General features: G+C 39.4%; 1 protein-coding gene across 1 annotated transcript in view; it reads right to left on the bottom strand.

The window, feature by feature from the left end:
• The window catches only part of xrn2 (5'-3' exoribonuclease 2), an 88,773-nt gene that overhangs the window by 30,306 nt on the left and 38,828 nt on the right, over positions 1 to 19,639 (bottom strand). Inside the window, exons 16-21 of the mRNA XM_060831799.1 lie at positions 18,593 to 18,702; positions 15,269 to 15,404; positions 12,848 to 12,955; positions 10,644 to 10,733; positions 8,451 to 8,523; positions 943 to 1,026 (exon numbers count right to left, since the gene is read on the bottom strand). Of these exons, the coding sequence (XP_060687782.1) occupies positions 943 to 1,026; positions 8,451 to 8,523; positions 10,644 to 10,733; positions 12,848 to 12,955; positions 15,269 to 15,404; positions 18,593 to 18,702 (601 nt within the window). The remainder of the gene's footprint in view (positions 1 to 942; positions 1,027 to 8,450; positions 8,524 to 10,643; positions 10,734 to 12,847; positions 12,956 to 15,268; positions 15,405 to 18,592; positions 18,703 to 19,639) is intronic.

Below are 19,639 nucleotides of genomic sequence, written 5' to 3'. Positions count from 1 at the left end.
TTTAGCTGTTCTGCTGGTCACACCCAACCAGTTCATTCTATTAATAGTGCCATCAGTTGATGTGATTCAATGACTAGACAACATTTACTAAATAATCCTATGCGCATGGAGAACTGGCTGACAACCAATTTAAGATTGTTAGTCAGTCTCTCAGAGTGGCACATGTGTGTACTAGAAGTTACACTTATTAATACTCTGGACTTTTCTTTGCAACACTTTACTAACATAGTGAAAACAGACATCAGTCATTCTCTGATTCACATCTCAGGGCAATACCTTGACCAATCAGAATCAATCTGCCTGGTTTAAAATTTAACCAAATTTGGCAGTTAACTGTCAGTCATCATCTAACTGGCATATGCTCCATGGTAATGCACCTACCAATCAGAGTTCACTCAGTAACCATTCAGCACCCTCCTCTTAAACACTAAAAATTATACAAAAATCCAAAGAACTGCAAATGCTGGAAATCAGAAACAAAAACACGTACTGCTGCAAAAACTCAGCATGTCTGACAGCATTCATGGAAAACAGAAGGAACATTTCCAGACCAGTGACTTCTTTAGAAGCCTTCAGGGTCATTGGATGCAAAATGATAATTCTGCTTTCTCTCCATAACTACCAGACCTATTGAGTTTTCCAATAATTGCATGTCTGCGCATGCATGTGTAAGTTCTACTTACCCTTTAGTTTTTGCTGCAAATTGTCCTGATTAGCGCAAGATGAAAAACTTTGACAAAATGGGTCTTTTTACAGCAAAGTGCAAGTACTATGCTGTCAAACAACAAAGTTAGCATACACTTAATAAATCAAGGGCAGAGCAGTTATACTGAATCAATAATATCAATCCATTACTGATGTTTTGAAGCATATTAATACAAACAAAACATGTAAACCTCAAAAACAACCCAGCAAACCCAATGCAGTTATCATAAATCTTACTTTCATCAGGAGTGAGATCAGGGTAAACTGCTTCCAGAGCGGCTCTAAGCCGTCGTTCATCAACAAATGGTAGAAGTGCAACACCTATTGGCAGATGAACAATAAATCAATGCTAGAAAAAACTAAGCCAGATACGAACTCGCACAAACATCGCATTTCCAGTTAACATCTTAATTCTATAAATAATGGTCATCCAATCTGGATATCAATACTGTCAAATTCTCTTACCACAAGGCTTTTAGCGTATATTACTTGCACACCCAGAGGGACATCTACCTGAAGTATGCAGAATAAGTTGATGGTGACACTATTATAGAGTACTGATTTAATATCAACATTGTAATGTTGGAGTTCAATTCTCCAGATACTACTCATCAACATGATTAACAACCGAAAATAGCTTTTAAGGGGATCATTTAGTGATGGAATCATAGAGATATACTGCACAGTAACAGACCTTCAGTCCAACCCGTCCATGTAGAGTTGATTTAGTTACCAATCATTTTCTACAGAGCGTGTGCGGACGCGTGTGTGTGGGGGGTTTGGATGATTTACTGGTTTCCAAGAGTAAAGATAAAATTTACATGTTACTCCAACATGCGCTAAAGGATGTTTTGACATCAAGGATTATGCATATGACACCTGTTTCCAGACATGGCTCTGTATTTTGCATTTCCTTTAACCTACAGTATTGATGAGGAGAATGAGCAAAGTGGAGGCCGATCTGTTGCAACAGAGGGAGCAAGTTTTCAGTTGTAGTCGTATCCATCCTGGATATTCTGGGAGTGACTCCTTGAACAATGCCACAGTGAAAAACAATCCATCTCCATTTCACTGAGGAGGTTCTCATTTAAACCTTCCAGTTAGAACTTCTGGGCAGTGAAAAAAAAATCGCACTGCCAGGGCTATGTAGATGACTTTATCTATCTGGTGCCCATTTTTAGTTACAGGTCATGAGAGATGCAAAACATATCTTTAAGCTATTCATTCTTGCATAAACTTAGTCATTTACACTCAATTCAGGGGCAGCACAGTGGCTCAGTGGTTAGCACCGCTGCCTCACAGCACCAGGGTCCCAGGTTCAATTCCAGCCTTGGGCGACTGTGAGGAGTTTGCACATTCTTCCAGTGCTCTGGTTTCCTCCCACAGTCCAAAGATGTGCAATCAGATAAATTGTCAATAGTGTTAGGTGCATTAGTCTGAGTGGGTTACTCTTCGGAGGGCCAGTGTGGACTGGTTGGGCCGAAGGGCCTGTTTCCACACTGTAAGGAACCTAATCTAATATTCCAGGGAAACTGCAGACATTCCATTCTCTCTTCTCAATGAGGGGCCAGGAGTGCGGATGCAATTTGATCAGACTGAAGGGTTCCCAATGGTCCAGGATGCCTTTTATTACATGCATATAGCTTTGCTATATCAGCCCTGAGCGCTGTTGGAATATTCAGCTCAAGAGTTATTAAAACAGAGTCCCTCACTCAGGCACTCCTGCAGCAGTCATGATGTCTGCACAACTGCATTTAAAACACCTCAAAAACAAAAGGATCCCTGCCTCGAGTAAAGATACATTCCATGATGACAGGTCATAACACTATTGCACAGCATAAGTGGGATGATTAAGAATGCCGAAATAGACTCACGCATGCGCAGGCACATGAGTGATGTCTGCTGGCTGTCTGGAGAAGGGTCACTGGACTCGAAGTGTCAAAGCTGCTCTCTCTCCACAGATACTGCCAGGCCTGCTGTAGTTTTCCAGCCATTCCTGTGTTTGTTTCAGATCTTCAACATCTGCAGTTCTTTCTTTCATTTCAGAATCATTGAAAACAGGGTGGCGGGGGGAGACACTGTTGTTAGAGTCATAACTTGCACAGAAGATGATGGTTGTTGATGGTCAACCACCTCAGGTCCAAGACATTTATTCCTTAGGATAGTGGCTGAGGGACAACAATCTTCACCTGCTTCACACCGAGGGTCTTCCCATAAAGGTCAGAAATGAGGATGCTTGCTAATAATTGTACACAGTTAAGCATCGTTTGTGACTCCTCAGAAACTGAAGCAACCCATATCCAAATGCAGCAAGACAAGGACAATGCACAAGGTTTGGCTGACAAGTAGCAAATAACATTTGGACCACACAAGAGCCAAGCAACAATCATCAACTTTCTCGCTGACATCAGATTCCTTCTTCCCCCTCTGCCCCGAGGTTGTCTACCACCTACAAGGTACAAGTTGGGAGTGCGATAGAATACTCTCCACCAGGCTGGATGAGTGCAGCTCCAACATCACTCAAGAAGCTTTACACCATTCATGACAAAGCTACCCATTTGATTAGCACTCCATCCACAAACATTCAGTCTGAAGACGACTTATGCTCAGTAGAACCAGTACGCATTATCGAAACAATATACTGTAGAAATTTATCAAGGCTCCTTTAGACTGTACCTTTGATTCTGTTCGCCGAGCTGGGAATTTGTGTTGCAGACGTTTCGTCCCCTGTCTAGGTGACATCCTCAGTGCTTGGGAGCCTCCTGTGAAATTCCTCCGGCATTTATAGTGGTTTGAATCTGCCGCTTCTGGTTGTCAGTTCCAGCTGTCCATTGCAGTGGTCGGTATATTGGGTCCAGGTCGATGTGCTTATTGATTGAATCTGTGGACAACGGAACGAGGACATGCCGCAACCCAAAGGACTAGCCACACCACCATACATTAAGAGCATTTCTGAATTGACAGCCAGACTACTGCGACCACGCCGACTCATAACAGCATACAAACCAACAGCCACTCTCAGACAACAACTCACCAGGACGAAGGACCCGATACCCAGCATGAGCAAAACCAATGTAGTGTACAAAATCCCGTGCAAGGACTGCACAAAACACTACATAGAACAAACAGGAAGACAGCTAATGATCCGCATCCATTAACACCAACTACCCACAAAGCGACATGACCAGCTATCCTTAGTAGCCACACACGCAGATGACAAGCAACATGAATTTGACTGGGACAACACTATTATAGGACAAGCCAAACAGAGAACAGCCAGGTCCTAGAGGCATGGCACACATCCACAGATTCAATCAATAAGCACATCGACCTGGACCCAATATACCGACCACTGCAACGGACAGCTAGAACTGACAACTGGAAGCGGCAGATACAAATCACTATAAATGCTGGAGGAAACATCACAGAAGCGCTTCACAGGAGGCTCCCAAGCACTGAGGATGTATCCTAGACAGGGGACGAAACATCTGCAACACAAATTCCCAGCTCGGCGAACAGAACCACAACAATGAGCACCCGAGCTACAAATCTTCTCACAAACATTGAGTACTTTTGATACCCATGACTGCGATCATCTAGAAGGGTTGCACATACATGGGAAGACCATGAATTGTAACACCATTCCATGTCACTCTCAACCCTGACTGGAAATATACTGTCATTCCTTCAGAGTCATGGATCAAAATCCTCTAACTTCCTCTCCAAAAACATTGTGGACCTACCTACACCAAATGGACTGCAGCAGTTAAAGAAGAAAGCTCCTCATCACCTTCAAGGGCAATAAATTGTGATCTAGACAGTAATGCCCTTACCCCATAAATTAAAGTTAAAAATCATTTAATGTTTGCTTGTGGGTGCCTTTTCCTAGTATACCTCTCCATACAACGCTATCCCAGTGGGTGCAACATCACTGATCGGAGGCTGCTGGCTTTCAATTGGAGATGCTACAGAAAACCTTACATTAAGGATCCAGACTAGTTCAGGACCTTCAAGATCCAGCATCAGACAGCCCCAGATCAACATAGACAGCAGTAGTCTGGGCTGACAGGTTAAAAATAAGCACGTTGGTAGAGTGGCAGCAGTAGTGAATAAACTGTCATTGAGAGACAGCAGTTTAAGCTCCGTGACTTCATTGCCAACCATTATCAGCAGGACATCAACAAATATTGCAATAAATTACAGACACTCTGTTGGACTGCAATATCCTCTTGGATGCAACTCAGGTATTAGTAGTCAAACCTTGTTTGACAGCAAGCTGGGCTTGCATAATGTAAGTCTTCACAACAGCATCTAGACATCAGGTGACTGCTGCTTGCACTCCAAGTGAAGTTGAAATAGCTATCAAAGGCTGCATCACAGAGATATTCACAAGTCTGATCAAGAAGTTGACCACCGTCCTATGCTAGGGAGAATAGGCTCCAAGTTCTGCATAAAGTTCGATGCACAAATGTAAAATGGTATCTACTCATCTGCACAGGTCACAGGACATATGATCAGGACATTATTCTGCCCAATAAGCCTGCCTCGCCATTTAATATGATGATCAAAATTTCAATGCCTTTTACTCACACCATTTCCATAATCATGTAGGTCACTGGTAATCAGAAATCTATCAATCAATCTCTATGCTACACATACTCAAAGACTGAGTGAGCTTCCAGAGAACTTTGTGGCAGAGAATTGCAAATGTTCAAAACCCTCTGAGTAAAGAAAATTCCCCATCATGCTCAACTTAAGGACATCCCACTGGTTTTTAAATAGATCCCTTTGGGGTTGGACTCCACCAACCTGAGAAACATCTTACTCATATCTACCCTGTCTATCCATTTAAGTATTGTAAGTTTTGATCAGGTTACCTCTCATGCTTGGAAATTCAGAGAGCAGGCCCATTTTGCCCCATGTCTCTTCACAGCACAGTCCAATCACTCTGCAAACAAGTTTGGTGAACTCTCTGACAATGGCTTTCCTGAGATAAGACGACCAAATTTGCACTCAGCATTCCAGCAGTGGTCTAACCAAATTCCCATACACTTGAAGCAAGACCTCTCAATTCCTGCACTGAAATCTTCTTACAATAAAGGCTAACATTTCATTAACCTTTCTAACAGGTTGCTGCACCTGCATGTTAGCCTTCACTGACTTATCAAGAAGGAAATTCAGATCCCATATTACATATACACATTCATCTCTTGCCATTTAAGAAATACTTTGCATATCTGTTTCTCCAACTAAAGTGATTAACCTCATTTTTCCACATTATATTCCATGTTCTAGCCCATTCACTAAGTCTGCCCCAAACCCACTGAAGGCACTTTACATTTTCTTCAAATCACACATTGCCACTTAGCTTTGTCTTATCTATGTGGAAGTATTACGTTTCACTAATATTAACAAGCCGGGGCCTTAAGTACTGATCCTTGCAACATCCTATTAGCCTTCCAATGCAAGAATAACCCATTTCTTCCTCCTGTATTTTCTGTCTGTTAGCAATTATTAATCCATGCCAATTTGTACTCCCTATTTCATATGGTTGTTTTTCTAACCAACTTCCTGTTGGGGACTTCACCAAAAGCCATCAGCTAATCTAAGAATAGAATGTTTATTGACTTTGCCAAGTTCACTAAACATGAATTTCCCATTTGTAAATCCATGATGCTGCTGTTCTATCAGATTATAAACGAAGTGTTTATTTATCCCATCCATGATAACAGATTCTAGCACTGTGTAAGGCTAACAGGTCTGTAGTTCTCGATTTCCTCTTTTATTCCCTTCTTAAATGGTAAGATTACATTTTGAATCTTCAAATTACAGAAATGTTCCAGAATCTATTGAATTTTAGATGATGGTCACTAATGGATGGACTCTCTATGGCCATCTCCTTCAATCATAACATCTTAGGGATTTATTAACTATCAGCCTCCATTCATTTCTCCAGTACGATCTTCTTACTGATGTAAATTTCCTTCCTCATTCTCCCTCGCCATTTATTGTTTTCTGTTAACTGTCCAATCATCAGAATTACTATTTTTGGAAACTTTATACGTAGTTTAAGTGAACTTCCTTTGTTAGCCACAGCTGACTGACCATTAAGTGTTTGCATCTTGAAGAAATGTATAATTGCTCTAATGCATGGAACAATTCTTTACAGGTTATCCATTACCTGTGTAAGAATCTGACTTCATGTGTACCAGATCAATAAACTGATGAAGAATCAATGTACATTGGTGAAGTAGTAAGACAGCATAGAATAAAGAAAGTCAGTTCACTTCTAGAAGTGTATTTTGACAACCAGGTGTTTAGATAATGCCTGATCAGGAAGTTGCAGATAAAATCGTACCTGCTTTTACAGGTACGATTGTTTTCTTCTTGGAAACAGTGACACTGAAGCGCAGTGATAACCAAATTAAATTTGCTTAGTCTGTCCTAGTTTCCGTAATGAGGTCTGCATGACCAAGTCAGGCAAAATTATCAAGTATGCTATGAAAATAAAATTAGAGCAGTGCAAAAAGATAGAAATGTGAGAAAGCTCCATAAACACATGCTGAGTACAGACTGTCATTACTACACACAAAGACACAAATCTGTCCATTAACTATCGTAACAGCAGCTCATTCCAATCAACCATGGAAAAGAAATAATACCATCATCCATACCGGTTGTGAATTGCAATAGGAAACAAGTTACAACAGAAGCCGAGAAGTTGAAAAACCACTCGAACATTTTCAAGCATGTCCACTGTGCACATTTCTTTTGATTTGTAAAATGAGTGCTTGTGCAGCACAGAAACAGGTCGTTGAGCCAAACAGGTTTGTGCGATTGTTTATGCTCTACACAAACCCCTTTCATCCAGCCCCACCAACATATCCTTGTCATTATTGCTTCCTCGTATTTGTGTAGATCCCCATGAATGTACCAATACTATTCAATTTAACCATTCCTTGTCATTTTGAGTACTACACATACACTTGCTGCTGGGTAAAAAAAGTTCTCTTTAGCTCCCTACTAGATTTATCAGAGACTAAATTTATGACCTAAAAGTTCTGGTTTTGCCCACAATTACACTTTCTCTTCAATCAATCATGGAGACCCTGAACAGGTCACATTTCAGTCTTGGCTTCTTACAAGGTCAGAACTCCAGCCTGGTCAAACTTTTTCAATAGCTGCAACTTGTTAATTATATTACTTTCCCAGCAATTTTTTTCTGCACTCTCTGTTGACTCTACATTTTCTTTTATAAGTTAGATACCAGAACTATTCAGTGTTCTGAAATTCCGTCATTTCTGAAACTTAAGAGATTAAATAATCTGGTTTTGAATTGTGCACCAATGAGCTTAATATTTATTTCTGAGCTTTTAGCTAAACATCTAGATATAGAGAGAAAAAAAATTAAAAATCCAATTATAATAGCCCTGTCAAATAAAGAACAGCAGAAAAAGAATCAGTCCATTACATTCGCATTCATCTGTCAATAATACCAGCCATAATCATACTCTCATTGTTGATCCTTGTTCTGCTCCTGAATCATAACAGTCAAATTACTTTCACAAGTAGACACCTTTCCTCAAAGCTAGTTCCGCTTTTAATCTGAAAACTGGGTCATGCATATCTTAATGCTTTCTGTGCAGATGCCTGCAAAACACAGCTGTCTTCAATTTACATTTAATATCGCAATATTCAGAAGTATTTTATGATAATAGACTATATGCTGAAACCCAAATTCCTACCTTGCCAAGCATATTTCTTTCCATTTAAATCAATAGCAAAATCATCTGGATAGAAGTCAATGATTGAAGAGTCCTATTTAAAAAAAAATTATCTTTTCATCTGCTGTCCACACAATCTTAAATTATACAAATACACGCACGCAATTCAACCTGCCTTCTCCCCTCATCCCACAAAAGAAAATTTACAATGATACATGAAGCAGATTAGAATAAAACTCATGATCTATATAGGTTACATTTTGTGAGGAATCATACAATATATTCCTGTCAACTTTCAGCCCATTTGTCAAGCAATTATCAGAAATATGCATTTAAAATGACCATTTATACCAACCTTTGTTCTCGTTAAGATGCATTAGCATTTTGTCCACAAGGTCTATTATTTTCTTAAGAAAATCAAATGACTAAAGAATTGAAAATTACAATTAAAATTAAAAGTGTTTCACATGCAAAAAAAAATCATCATTCAGCAATTTTCCTATTTCAGAGTTTCTGGTTTTGGTTCAAGCAGTTTGAAAATAGAGTACAGTAGTTTATTAGGTCAGCCACACTGAAATCATCTGAATGTGAACATAAGAGGTATGATAAGTAAGTTTGCAGATGACATCAACATTGGAAGTGTAGTGGACAGCAAAGAAGATTGCCTCAGATTACAACGGGACCTTGACCAGGTGGGCCAATGGGCCAAGGAATGGCAGATGGAGCTTAATTTAGACAAATCTGAGGTGCTGCATTTTGGAAAAGCAAATCAGGGCAGGACTTATACACTTAATTGTTATGTCTTGGAGAGTGTTGCTGAAAAAGACTCTGGAGTGCAGGTTCATAGTTCCTTCAAAGTGGAGTCACAGGTAAACTTTGAAGGTGGCTTTTGGTATGCTTTCCTTTATTAGTCAGTGCATAAAGGAGTTGGGAGGTCATGTCATGGCTGTACAGGACACTGGTTAGGCCACTTTTGGAATATTGTGCGCAATTCTGGTTTTCTGGTTGTTGGAAAGCCATTGTGAAACTAGAAAGGGTTCAGAAAAGATTTACAAGAACGTTGTCAGGGTTGGAGAGATTGAACTGTGGGGAGAGGCTGAATAGGTGTGGGTTATTTTCCCTGGAGCGTTGGAGGCTGAAGGGTGACCTTATAGAGGTTTATAACATCACGAAGGCACGGATAGGGTAAATAGACAAGGTATTTTCTCAGGGATGGGGGGAGCCTGAAACTAGAGGGCACAGATTTAAGGTAGAGGGGAAAAATTTAAGAGGGACCTAAAGGGCAACCTTTTCATGCAGAGGGTGGTGCATATACGGAATGATCTGCCAGAGGAAGTGGTGGTTAGTACAATTACAACATTTAAAAGTCATCTGGACGAGTATGTGAACAGGAAGAGTTTAAGAGTGACATGGGGCCAAATGCTGGCAAATGGGATTAGAATTATCCACAATATCTGGTTGGTATAGAGGAGTTCGACTGAAGGGTCTGTTTCCATGCTGTCGATCTCTACGACTCTAATATAATGGTAACTAGGATGAGAAAAATCATTGTTCTAGGGATATTACATGTTGTACTTGCAACAGTCCTTGAGCCTTTTTGAACAAAACTCAGCATTAATTCTCTTACATTGTTAGCTTTGAAATGAGTGATTGTTAGCTGCAACCCATATGAGCTGAGAATTGTTTAAAAAAAATGTACAATTCTCATTTGTGCATGGTTTGGGTTTTCTGCACTGTACATGTTAAATTTTATTTCAATTAAGTCAAGCCAACAGCATTTATTTTTGATGAGCTGCATGCTAGCAAGAGCCAGATTACATAACCCCTCTTAGAGAAGTACAGTAAGTACATCACTATTTGTATCATCTAAACCTCTCACCTTACAATACACTGCAAGCTGTTATTTGGTTTGACTATTCTCACAACTGATTGATTACATTGTACACTTAACCTTAATTTGGAATGGAGAATAAAAATTTTCATTTGGACATAAAGGTCAAGTAACAAAATAAATTTGTTTTAAAGTGGTCACTGTCAGAGCACCAAATTCCATTCTTTGCATCACAAATTAATCAATTTTTAAATCTAATGGTAAATTTGAAACACAAATTTTCATCGCTTTTCATACATGTATATATTTACATAGGCAGATCATACAAAATATCCATTCTGAATTATACTCATGCCACAATTTCATTATTTGAAAAAACCCACCGGATTCTCCATCAGGGCTCGCCATGTTTTAGGGAGGAAGTTGCCACTTGCTGCAGGAAACACTCCCATCAACTGTTCCAGTGGTTTGAACTGCAAACAAAAGATTCAATTATGTTTAAGTATAAAGATTGAGAACAACACAGTTCATACTCACCTGACAAAATGTTCTGCTAACAAAAAGTGTAATCTTCTGTATAAGAGGAGGAGCTGGGGACATGTGAAAGGAAAACAAGAAACGATAGTAGAAGACAGCAATAGAGAGTAAACGCTGAAGTGCTGAAATCTAGCTCATTGATGGTTGGGAATAGGGGTGGTGTTTGAAGTAGTTATGAAAATGTAAAGCTTAAATTGGAACTAAATATTGTGTATGAAGATTATTCACCGCAAATGTCCACCTATCAAATTCAAGCATCAAACTTGCAACCTCACGTAGCTCTGAATAGTGCTGCACTGTTTATTCAGTTAATAAGCCAAGTAGGTACAGTTCTAGCTGGGGAGAGGGTAGAATGTCAGGTGGGTAGGTGGCAAGGTGTCTTGTGGTTAGAGTACCAAGTAGGCAGGATGCCATAGTGTGAGGTGGCAAGGGTGAGTGATGAGGTTGTCTTTTTTTTCAGTATTTTGGACTGTAGACTGAAATGGGAAAATAACTTCTAAACATTAAAAGACTGCTGAAAGATTACTGAGTGTTTGGAAAGCAAGTAACTTGACACACAATGCAAGCACCATTTACACAGCTACTTGTTCAAACAGTAGTTGAAGTTTAGCTTGAAGGCAACCTGGAGCCGAAGGGTGCTTACAAATAGGGATTGCAAGCCAGCACAAGTAGTTGTTTGATAACTGGTCCACAGACTTATGAAGGCCTTCTGCTTACCAACAACTATATGATTGGGTGTCAGATCGCTGAATAGCTTGGGCTTATGAACAAGAGATTGAGAAGACAACCAGTCTCCATCAGCTCAGTAAAGGCTGTTATCTGCAGTAAAAAGCCATTTAAGCCTAAGCCAGTTTATTTTCCCTGTTGCTTTAAGCTGTGACTTTTAATTAACATGTCAGAGAACCGGAATACATTTTTGAACCAAACACCAATGAAAACATCCAGGAGTAGACAGATTGACAGCAGCATTCTGACCGGCGCAAGAATCATCTCAGCAGATTCTGTCAACAACGACCAATAAACTGTTTTCCCTCTGCCCATAACACCCATGCATTGTTCTGTCTCCGATTATAGGCATGTTTAAGGGAGGCTAGAAAGAGGATAAGCTTTAACCAGGAGAGCTATTTGCCAACAGCTCATAATTGTTTACCTGCAGCTACAGTCTATTTGCTTGTAATAAATAGTAAAGCTTGTTATGTTCAGAAACGTGGGGTCTGTGCTTTCTGTCAACCTTCCTCAAAAATAACAGGTAAATTACTTTTGTCACAATTCTGGGAATATCTGGCCTTGATTATCAATGTGCTAACCTAGTAATTGTATCACAGAGTTCAAGGTAGATCAACATGGATAGGAAGAACCTGATCTGTTGAGTAGGAGAAATCTTTTCTGTTAATGGAGCAGGGAAATGTATCAAGCTGAGAGTGTAGGGTGTCTGAGGAGGTATAGCTGGTGATGTGAGACATAAAAACAGGGATAGTTGAATACTTACTCTAGAGTTAGACTAAGTCTTTAACTGTCTAATGTCTCCTGACTAACAACTTAGTAAATTTCATTGTCTGATTAGAGTAGATACTTTGGCAGGGTTCCTTGAGTAGCGGAATCTTTAATTCCACATGTAATTTCTCTGGAGCCTGCGATGATGGGAATTCTGCAGGGTCCACATTTCCAACTCCAATATATGCTGAAATGACTTCTGGACAGCAAAATGTCCAGGCCCAGTTTCTCAAATTCAATACGAATTACTGTAACAATTCTGCAATGTCTGGCTATCTGCCTATCAACACTATGACCTAGAAACACTCAACATACAATAACAGAAACACAATCATTTTCATTCCAGTATATAGAGGGGACGAAATAAACAAAAAAAATCTTAATTTTTATGTAGCAATACTAAGAATTCCTTCATATTACACTTAAAGACCAAATTGTTACACTTGGAATGGCAGAGTTTGCTAACTTGCATAGTTCAAAGCTTTTGAGAAAGTAGTTAACATGGTAGACCATATGTTACCATAAAGTGCAGCACTCACTTATTCCTGAGTCTTACCGGTTTAGTGCCTTTTTCAAATGTGGAAGGCATGTCTTTAATGTCTGTGAAGTCTGAAGCAAATGGTGCATAATGGAATGGATAGAACCATTTCCAGGAAGCACAGCCCTGTCAATAGAATTTAGTTGCTCGTTAAAAAAAATTCAGAGGAAATCTAGTTCAACAGAAGCAGCTTATTTATGATACACGGTCCCATTTCTTAAAACCTACGGTATAGATCATGAAATAGAACCATTCACCATTTTTGGCTTCTCCTGGGGCACATATTCCAAAACATGCACGGACTTGTTACACTGTAAACAGCAGTTACCACAAGCTCACAATATTCCAAAGGCCAAAAAAGTGCACAAGAAATTGCTTTAACAATTGAGAATACAGACTTTTAAGCCTGGAGTACAGTTTTCATGGAAAGGGTTACTCTTGATTGCTCTCAAGTCTTTTCTTACCCTTTTCCTGATGCTTGCAATGGAATGTTTTGGGACACTCCCTGTAACTTGGATCATAGAGCATAGAGTAGTACAGCACAGTACAGGCCCTTTGGCCCTCAATGTTGTGCCAAACTTTTTCCTACTTTAAGATCAAACTAACCACATACCCTTTATTTTACTATCATCCATGTGCCTATCTAAGAGTCACTTAAATGTTCTTAATGTATTTGACTCAATTCCCACCGCTGGCAATACGTTCCACGCACCCATCACTCTGTGTACAGAACCTACCTGTCTGCTCCCGTAAACCTTCCCCCTGTCACCTTAAAATTATGCTCCCCCATGATAACCATTTCCACCCTGGGAAAATGTCTCTGGCTATCCACTCTATCCATGCCTATCATCTTGTACACTCTATTAATTAATTTCTCATCATTCTTCACTCTAATAAAAGCCCAAACTCTCTCAACTTTCTTTCATAAGTCATGCCCTCCAGTCCAGGCATCACCCTGGCAAATCTCCTCTGCACCCTCCCTAAAACTTCTATTTCATTCTTATAATGAGGTGACCAATATATCCAGGAATTTATGGAGCTACAGCATAATTTCATGGTTCTTAAACTCAATCCCCCTGCTAATGAAAGCCAACACACCATATGCCTTCTGAACAACATCAACAGCTTGGTGGCAACTCTGAGGAACTTATGGACCCCAAGATCCCTATGTTCCTCCACACTGCCAAGAATCCTGCCTTTAACCTTATAATCTGCATTCAAATTCGACCTTCCAAAATGAATCACTTCATACTTTACCTGGTTGAACACTGTATGACACTTTTCAGCCCAGCTCTGCCTCATGTGAATATCCCGTTGCAATCGACAACAACCTTCCACACTATCCACAAATCCCCCAACCTTTATGTCATCGGCAAACTTACTAACCCACCCTTCCAATTCCTCACTGAAGTCATTTATAAAAATCACAGAGCAGAGGTCCCAGAACAGATTCCTGCGGAACACCACTGGTCACTGAGCTCCAGGCTGAATACTTTCCATCTATCACCACCCTTTGTCTTCTATGGGCCAGACAATTCCATATCCATGTCTCCTTACTTTCTGAATGAGTCTACCATGGGTAATCTTATCAAATGCCTTGCTAAAATCCATATAAACCAGATTCACTGCTCTATCTTGAACAATGTGTTTTATCACATCATCAAACGAATTCAATAAGGCTTGTGAGGCAGGACCTGCCCCACACAAAGCCACGCTGACTCTCTCTAATCACAAATCCTGTCTCTCAGAATCCTGTCCAATAATTTGCCCACTATCAATTTAAGACAGACTGGTCTATAATTCCCTGGGTTATCCTTATTCCCCTTCTTGAACAAGGGAATAACATTTATCACTCTTCAATCATCTGCTGCTACTTCAGTGGACAGTGAGGATGCAAAGATCATTGCCGAAGGCACAGCAATCTCTTCCCTTGCTTCTCGTAATAACCCTGAGTATATCCCATCTGGCTCAGGGGCCTTATGTCTTTCAATATTTCCAGCACATCCTCCTTCTTAACATCAACCTGTCCTCACAAACAAGTTCCCTCTCACTGGTGAATACTGAAGCAAAGTAATCATTAAAGATGTCCCCTGCCTCCTCCGATTCCAGGCACAAGTTCCCTCCACTATCCTTGATTGGCCCTACCCTCACTCATGCCATCCTGTTGTGCCGCATACAAATGTAGAACACTTTGGGGTCTTTCTTAATCCTGCATGCCTCGGTGGACCATCAGCGGAATGTAATAGAAATACACTGCCCAACCTGATATTGTAAAAACGCTATTTCTAATGAGTTATTTTAGGGGAGAAAAGGGAAATGCTCAATTCCCCAAAAGTATTCCCTCTCCTTTGATGTCCACAAGAACACTCAAGTTGGAATTTATCATGTGCTGCAATTTAATTCTGACAAAAATAGATCATAAACAAAAAGGTTACATACCTGGTAATAATATTGAAGAACCCAGCACAGACCTTCAACATATGATTCCACAACCTTTCTGCGGAATTTATCATCAGAAGCATCAACATCAAACTTGTTCTTATAGTAACGCTGTTTCCAGCCTTCTTCCCAAAGCCTGTGTTATAAAAACAAGGTTTTTAAAAAATGCAATAAAACACATCCTACTTGCTGGGAAACAACCAGAGTTAAAATGCCGACAGAAATGCAATTGCGTTTCAGTTTCCCTTACTCTTCATATGCAGTTTATCCCCAGCATATATTAAAAGCAGGTCCAAGCTGCACGCCCTCATAATCTAGTCATTGAAACCAAGACACTTTGATCCTGCTTTCACTCATCGTATTTGCAAGTACATCCTGAGAGAATTAGAGTCATAGATGTACAGCAAAGAAACAGACCCTTTGGTCCACCTTGTCCAGGTCAACCAGATATCCTAATCTATTCTAGTCCCATTTCCCAGCACATGGCCCATATCCCTCTAAACCATTCCTATTCATATCCCATCCAAATGCCTTTTACATGTTGCAAATGTACCAGTCTCCACCACTTCCTCTGGCAGTCCACACCACCCTGTGTGGAACCAAACAAGAGTTGGATTCTCTGCTCATGATCCACGATCACTGCTGCATTCAGTTATCATGCTGAAGTTTTTCAGGAGGGGCAGAATTACTTGCCGTGCTTTCCCTTTCACTGCCCAGAAAGTTCCACCAGTTGTTGCCATTGACCTACACCAGTCATGCCTTCTTGGACTGCATGTGCAATACATAAGGGAAGTTCACAAATGCAATTCAAGTCAGATTGCTATGGCATAAGCAGGAACCACATATGGAAGGGGAACTCAAATGTAGATCGTGCATCCAGTCATTCTGGCCTGTTGTGCATTTAACAAGACCCAACTCAGAAACCTGTCAAGTTGGAGACCTTGCACTGCTGCTAACAAAGTTGTGTCCACTCTTGTAATGAAAATATACTTAACCCCAGATTTGTGTCAGTTGCGACACAAGCAATATAGTCATAAGTCCCAGCCTGTTGCAGCTCTAGCAGCTTAATGCCTTTCCAAGGAAAATGATGTAACAATTCTTAGAAAAAGCCCCAAAAAAACCAATCATCTACCCAAACTCTGGTTTGAAAGAAACCCAGTCAGTACAAACAACACTCTATACACATTCCAGACACTGACTACAAGCTAAACTGGTGACCTTTGTGCTGACAATATTCTCAGTTTAATGATTTGTTTTGTGCGTTTTTGAACTCCATTAGAAACAAATGCTGCTACTGTGACATAGCATATTGACTGAAACAATCTTTTCAGAAAGTGACACAAATGAGAGAGAGAGAGAAAACAGACAAAAATAAAATTGAGAAGGCAAGCTGGTCAATATGAGAGGAGGCAACAACAAGAATAAGTCAAGAGAGGAAGAGAATATGAACTTGTCCATGTATTTGCACCTTCCACACCCCCCACACAAATTAAGCTGTCCTAATCATTGAAATACTTTAAGGTCACTCATGTTGAAATTGCAATAGTGAATGCAGAAAAGTAATCAAATACTTGAGCATGACAACTTTACCAGGAAGGCCCTGCTTCAAAGTGCCATCTGACAGCAGATGCAAGAGATGCAGGGGAAAGTCAAAGAAAAACTTACAAGGGATAATGACCTGCAGCATGCCACCATGAGGTTGGTGGAAATAGAATCAATGATTTCAAAAGAAAAATTGAATAGGAACTTGAAATGTTCTCGGGATCAAGTACGGGAGCAAGGCTGACTGGATTGTTCTGGAATTATGGACTCGACAGACAAATTGGTTTCCTTGTATTGCATACATGACTGACTTTATTAATTTTCTCCTTGATAATACAAATGAATATAGTTCAAGACAGATCATTTCTCAAATATGCAGGAAGTACTAAGCAGAACCTCATTACACGGACTGAGCATGACTTAAGCGTTAAATTCCTTCATACACATTTGTTTGATTTACTTTGTAATTCAAAAAAAGTTATGTACAAAGATATAAGGTTTTAACATGGTCTCAATTCAATAAATAAAAATTATTTCTAGAATTATCTTCAACCTGAACTCATTCAATATTTTATAAAAATGTTTGTGGTGGAAAATTTTTGCCGTTGGTAGGGCCTCTGTACCTATGCTGCTCTAAATCCATTTGTGGTGGTCATGCAAGATTTGGTCAGGTGTTTAATTAGACATCGTCACTATCAGAATTTCAGGTCCAGGCTAATTACAGGAGATTAAGAAATAAAATATGAGCCACGTAGACACGCATAAATTGGTTGGATCTCAAACTTGAGGTGAACAACCTATTTATGGTCAGTAAGTATATGGACATTCCTTCTAGCCCATATGATATTTGAAAGTAATCAGATTTAAAATTATATTAAGTGTGTGAATATTTAAAGTAAATGTAGAAAATAATTAAGACAACGTTTCATGGACATACCCCCAACTCCTAACAACATCCATCTTAATTTTCAGACTAGAATTGTAGAAATATCAAATTCCAACACTCAAACCAATAGATAGAAAGTACAATAGCAAGTTTCAGAGAGCAAAGTTTGAAAAATGTCTCAACACGTTCCTTCAATAACAAAGTACTGTTCGTTTTCAGAGATTATCACAATTAGTTTGAGTAATGCCTAGTTTGGAATAGTCAGCTCCTAACAATCTGCGCTTATCACTGGCGTACACCCACGGTAAAATAGGAAGTACAAATTGAGCCATCGGTATACAATAACTCTACTTTTTTTTATTTCAGCCATTAATGCTGTCAATTATTTTAAACTAAAGCTAGTATTGCTGCTTAAAAGGTCAACCATATTTCATAATACTTCAAGTTAAAGTATTCTTCCCCAAACTTCAGCCAAGCCCCCCCTCCACTCCCAACAAAAAAAGTACACCGTATGTATTTTGTAGTCCCCAGTTACTACCACAAAAATGAAGTGGAAGGAACTGGTTAATGTTCTGTACTAGCACTCAAATTGAATACTCAAAAATACATTAAAAAAAAAGAGAGATGACTAATTTACAGTTTGATCTCAGAGGCAGAAGGGACTTTTACTAGAAAAACCTACTTGATAACTAATTTCTCTCCTCAATCAACAGCTCCAATGTCTCAAAACACTTTGTTAAGCGTTCCTATGCCTCCACATTAATTACTACTCGATAAACAGAAAAGCTGTTATGGAAAAGATGATTTCTTTCCTTCAAATTAAGTGGTATTAATTAGTGCATCTATTTTAGGAATTTGCTGAACAGCTAAACAAGGCAACGAGCCAATAACAGTACCTGATATTATCTGGTGGTTCATCGTCATCATCATTATCCCCATTCTTCCTCTTCGTTCCTAGAGGCACTGGGCTTCCATCTGAATTAGAACTGTTACTGTGGGCTGATGTCTACAAAATTAAAGAGAAAAAGATTGAAGCATTCCTTTGTAAAATCTGTAGAGGTAGCCTTGTACCAGTCATGTCACTAAAATCACAGCTTAAATGTGAAATGCTGCCAGCCGTATATACTTATTAGAATTGTAAATCAGCAAGTCACAGAAATGCATCTCCATATGAAATGTCACTGATCTGACAAATCAAAAAAGGCTTACAAGTCCACAATCAAAACAGTGGCTATAAACGACAGGTAACACTTCAGTTAGTGAGATCTAATGCTGCCTTCTTGAAATGAAGAAGAGGAGTATGATTTTAGACAAAGACTTGTACATCACTTTTCTTTCATTCTGGAACGTTTCTTTTCACAATATTCTGAAATGGGAATCCAATCATTGAGAACATAACCTTTACTCAATTTTATATGTCCTTGCATTACATTTTTTAAAACTGGAAGTGTTTAAGATTTCTTCCTTCCACTGATAGCCACCAGATCAAAGTCAGTACTAGGTGTTTGCAGTTTACAAAAAGCAAAAGTTGAACAAAAGATACACCAATAATTGTTTCAAGTATATCCCCTAATAACGAAGTGCCAAGATTGATTTTTTCTTGAGTGAAATGCAGTCTGATTCAATAAATATTAGTATTTGTGGTGTGACAATTTGAATTGATTGAATTAGATGTGTAAAACAATTGTCATTTCCAAGATGACAGAGCTGAAACTGACTCTCTATTAAACAGCTGGTTAGTTGGCACGGAAAAGCCAATTCGGACCAATTAGGGTTGGGGGAGATGATGTAGGTTCAATCCATACACTGTTCAGTTTAGCTGATCTCAAATGCCTCAGCAAGCAATTTTAATGCTGACTGTGGAGAAAGAGTGAACAAATCTCTCAAGCTTTGGATCCTATTATATGTTACAACCATGCCCAATGAATTAATTTAAAATTTAA

Source organism: Hemiscyllium ocellatum, chromosome 10 (genome assembly GCF_020745735.1).
Source record: "Hemiscyllium ocellatum isolate sHemOce1 chromosome 10, sHemOce1.pat.X.cur, whole genome shotgun sequence".
NCBI lineage: Eukaryota > Metazoa > Chordata > Chondrichthyes > Orectolobiformes > Hemiscylliidae > Hemiscyllium > Hemiscyllium ocellatum.
Note: the sequence above shows the minus strand (reverse complement) of the source record. Positions and strands in the feature narration are given on the sequence as shown.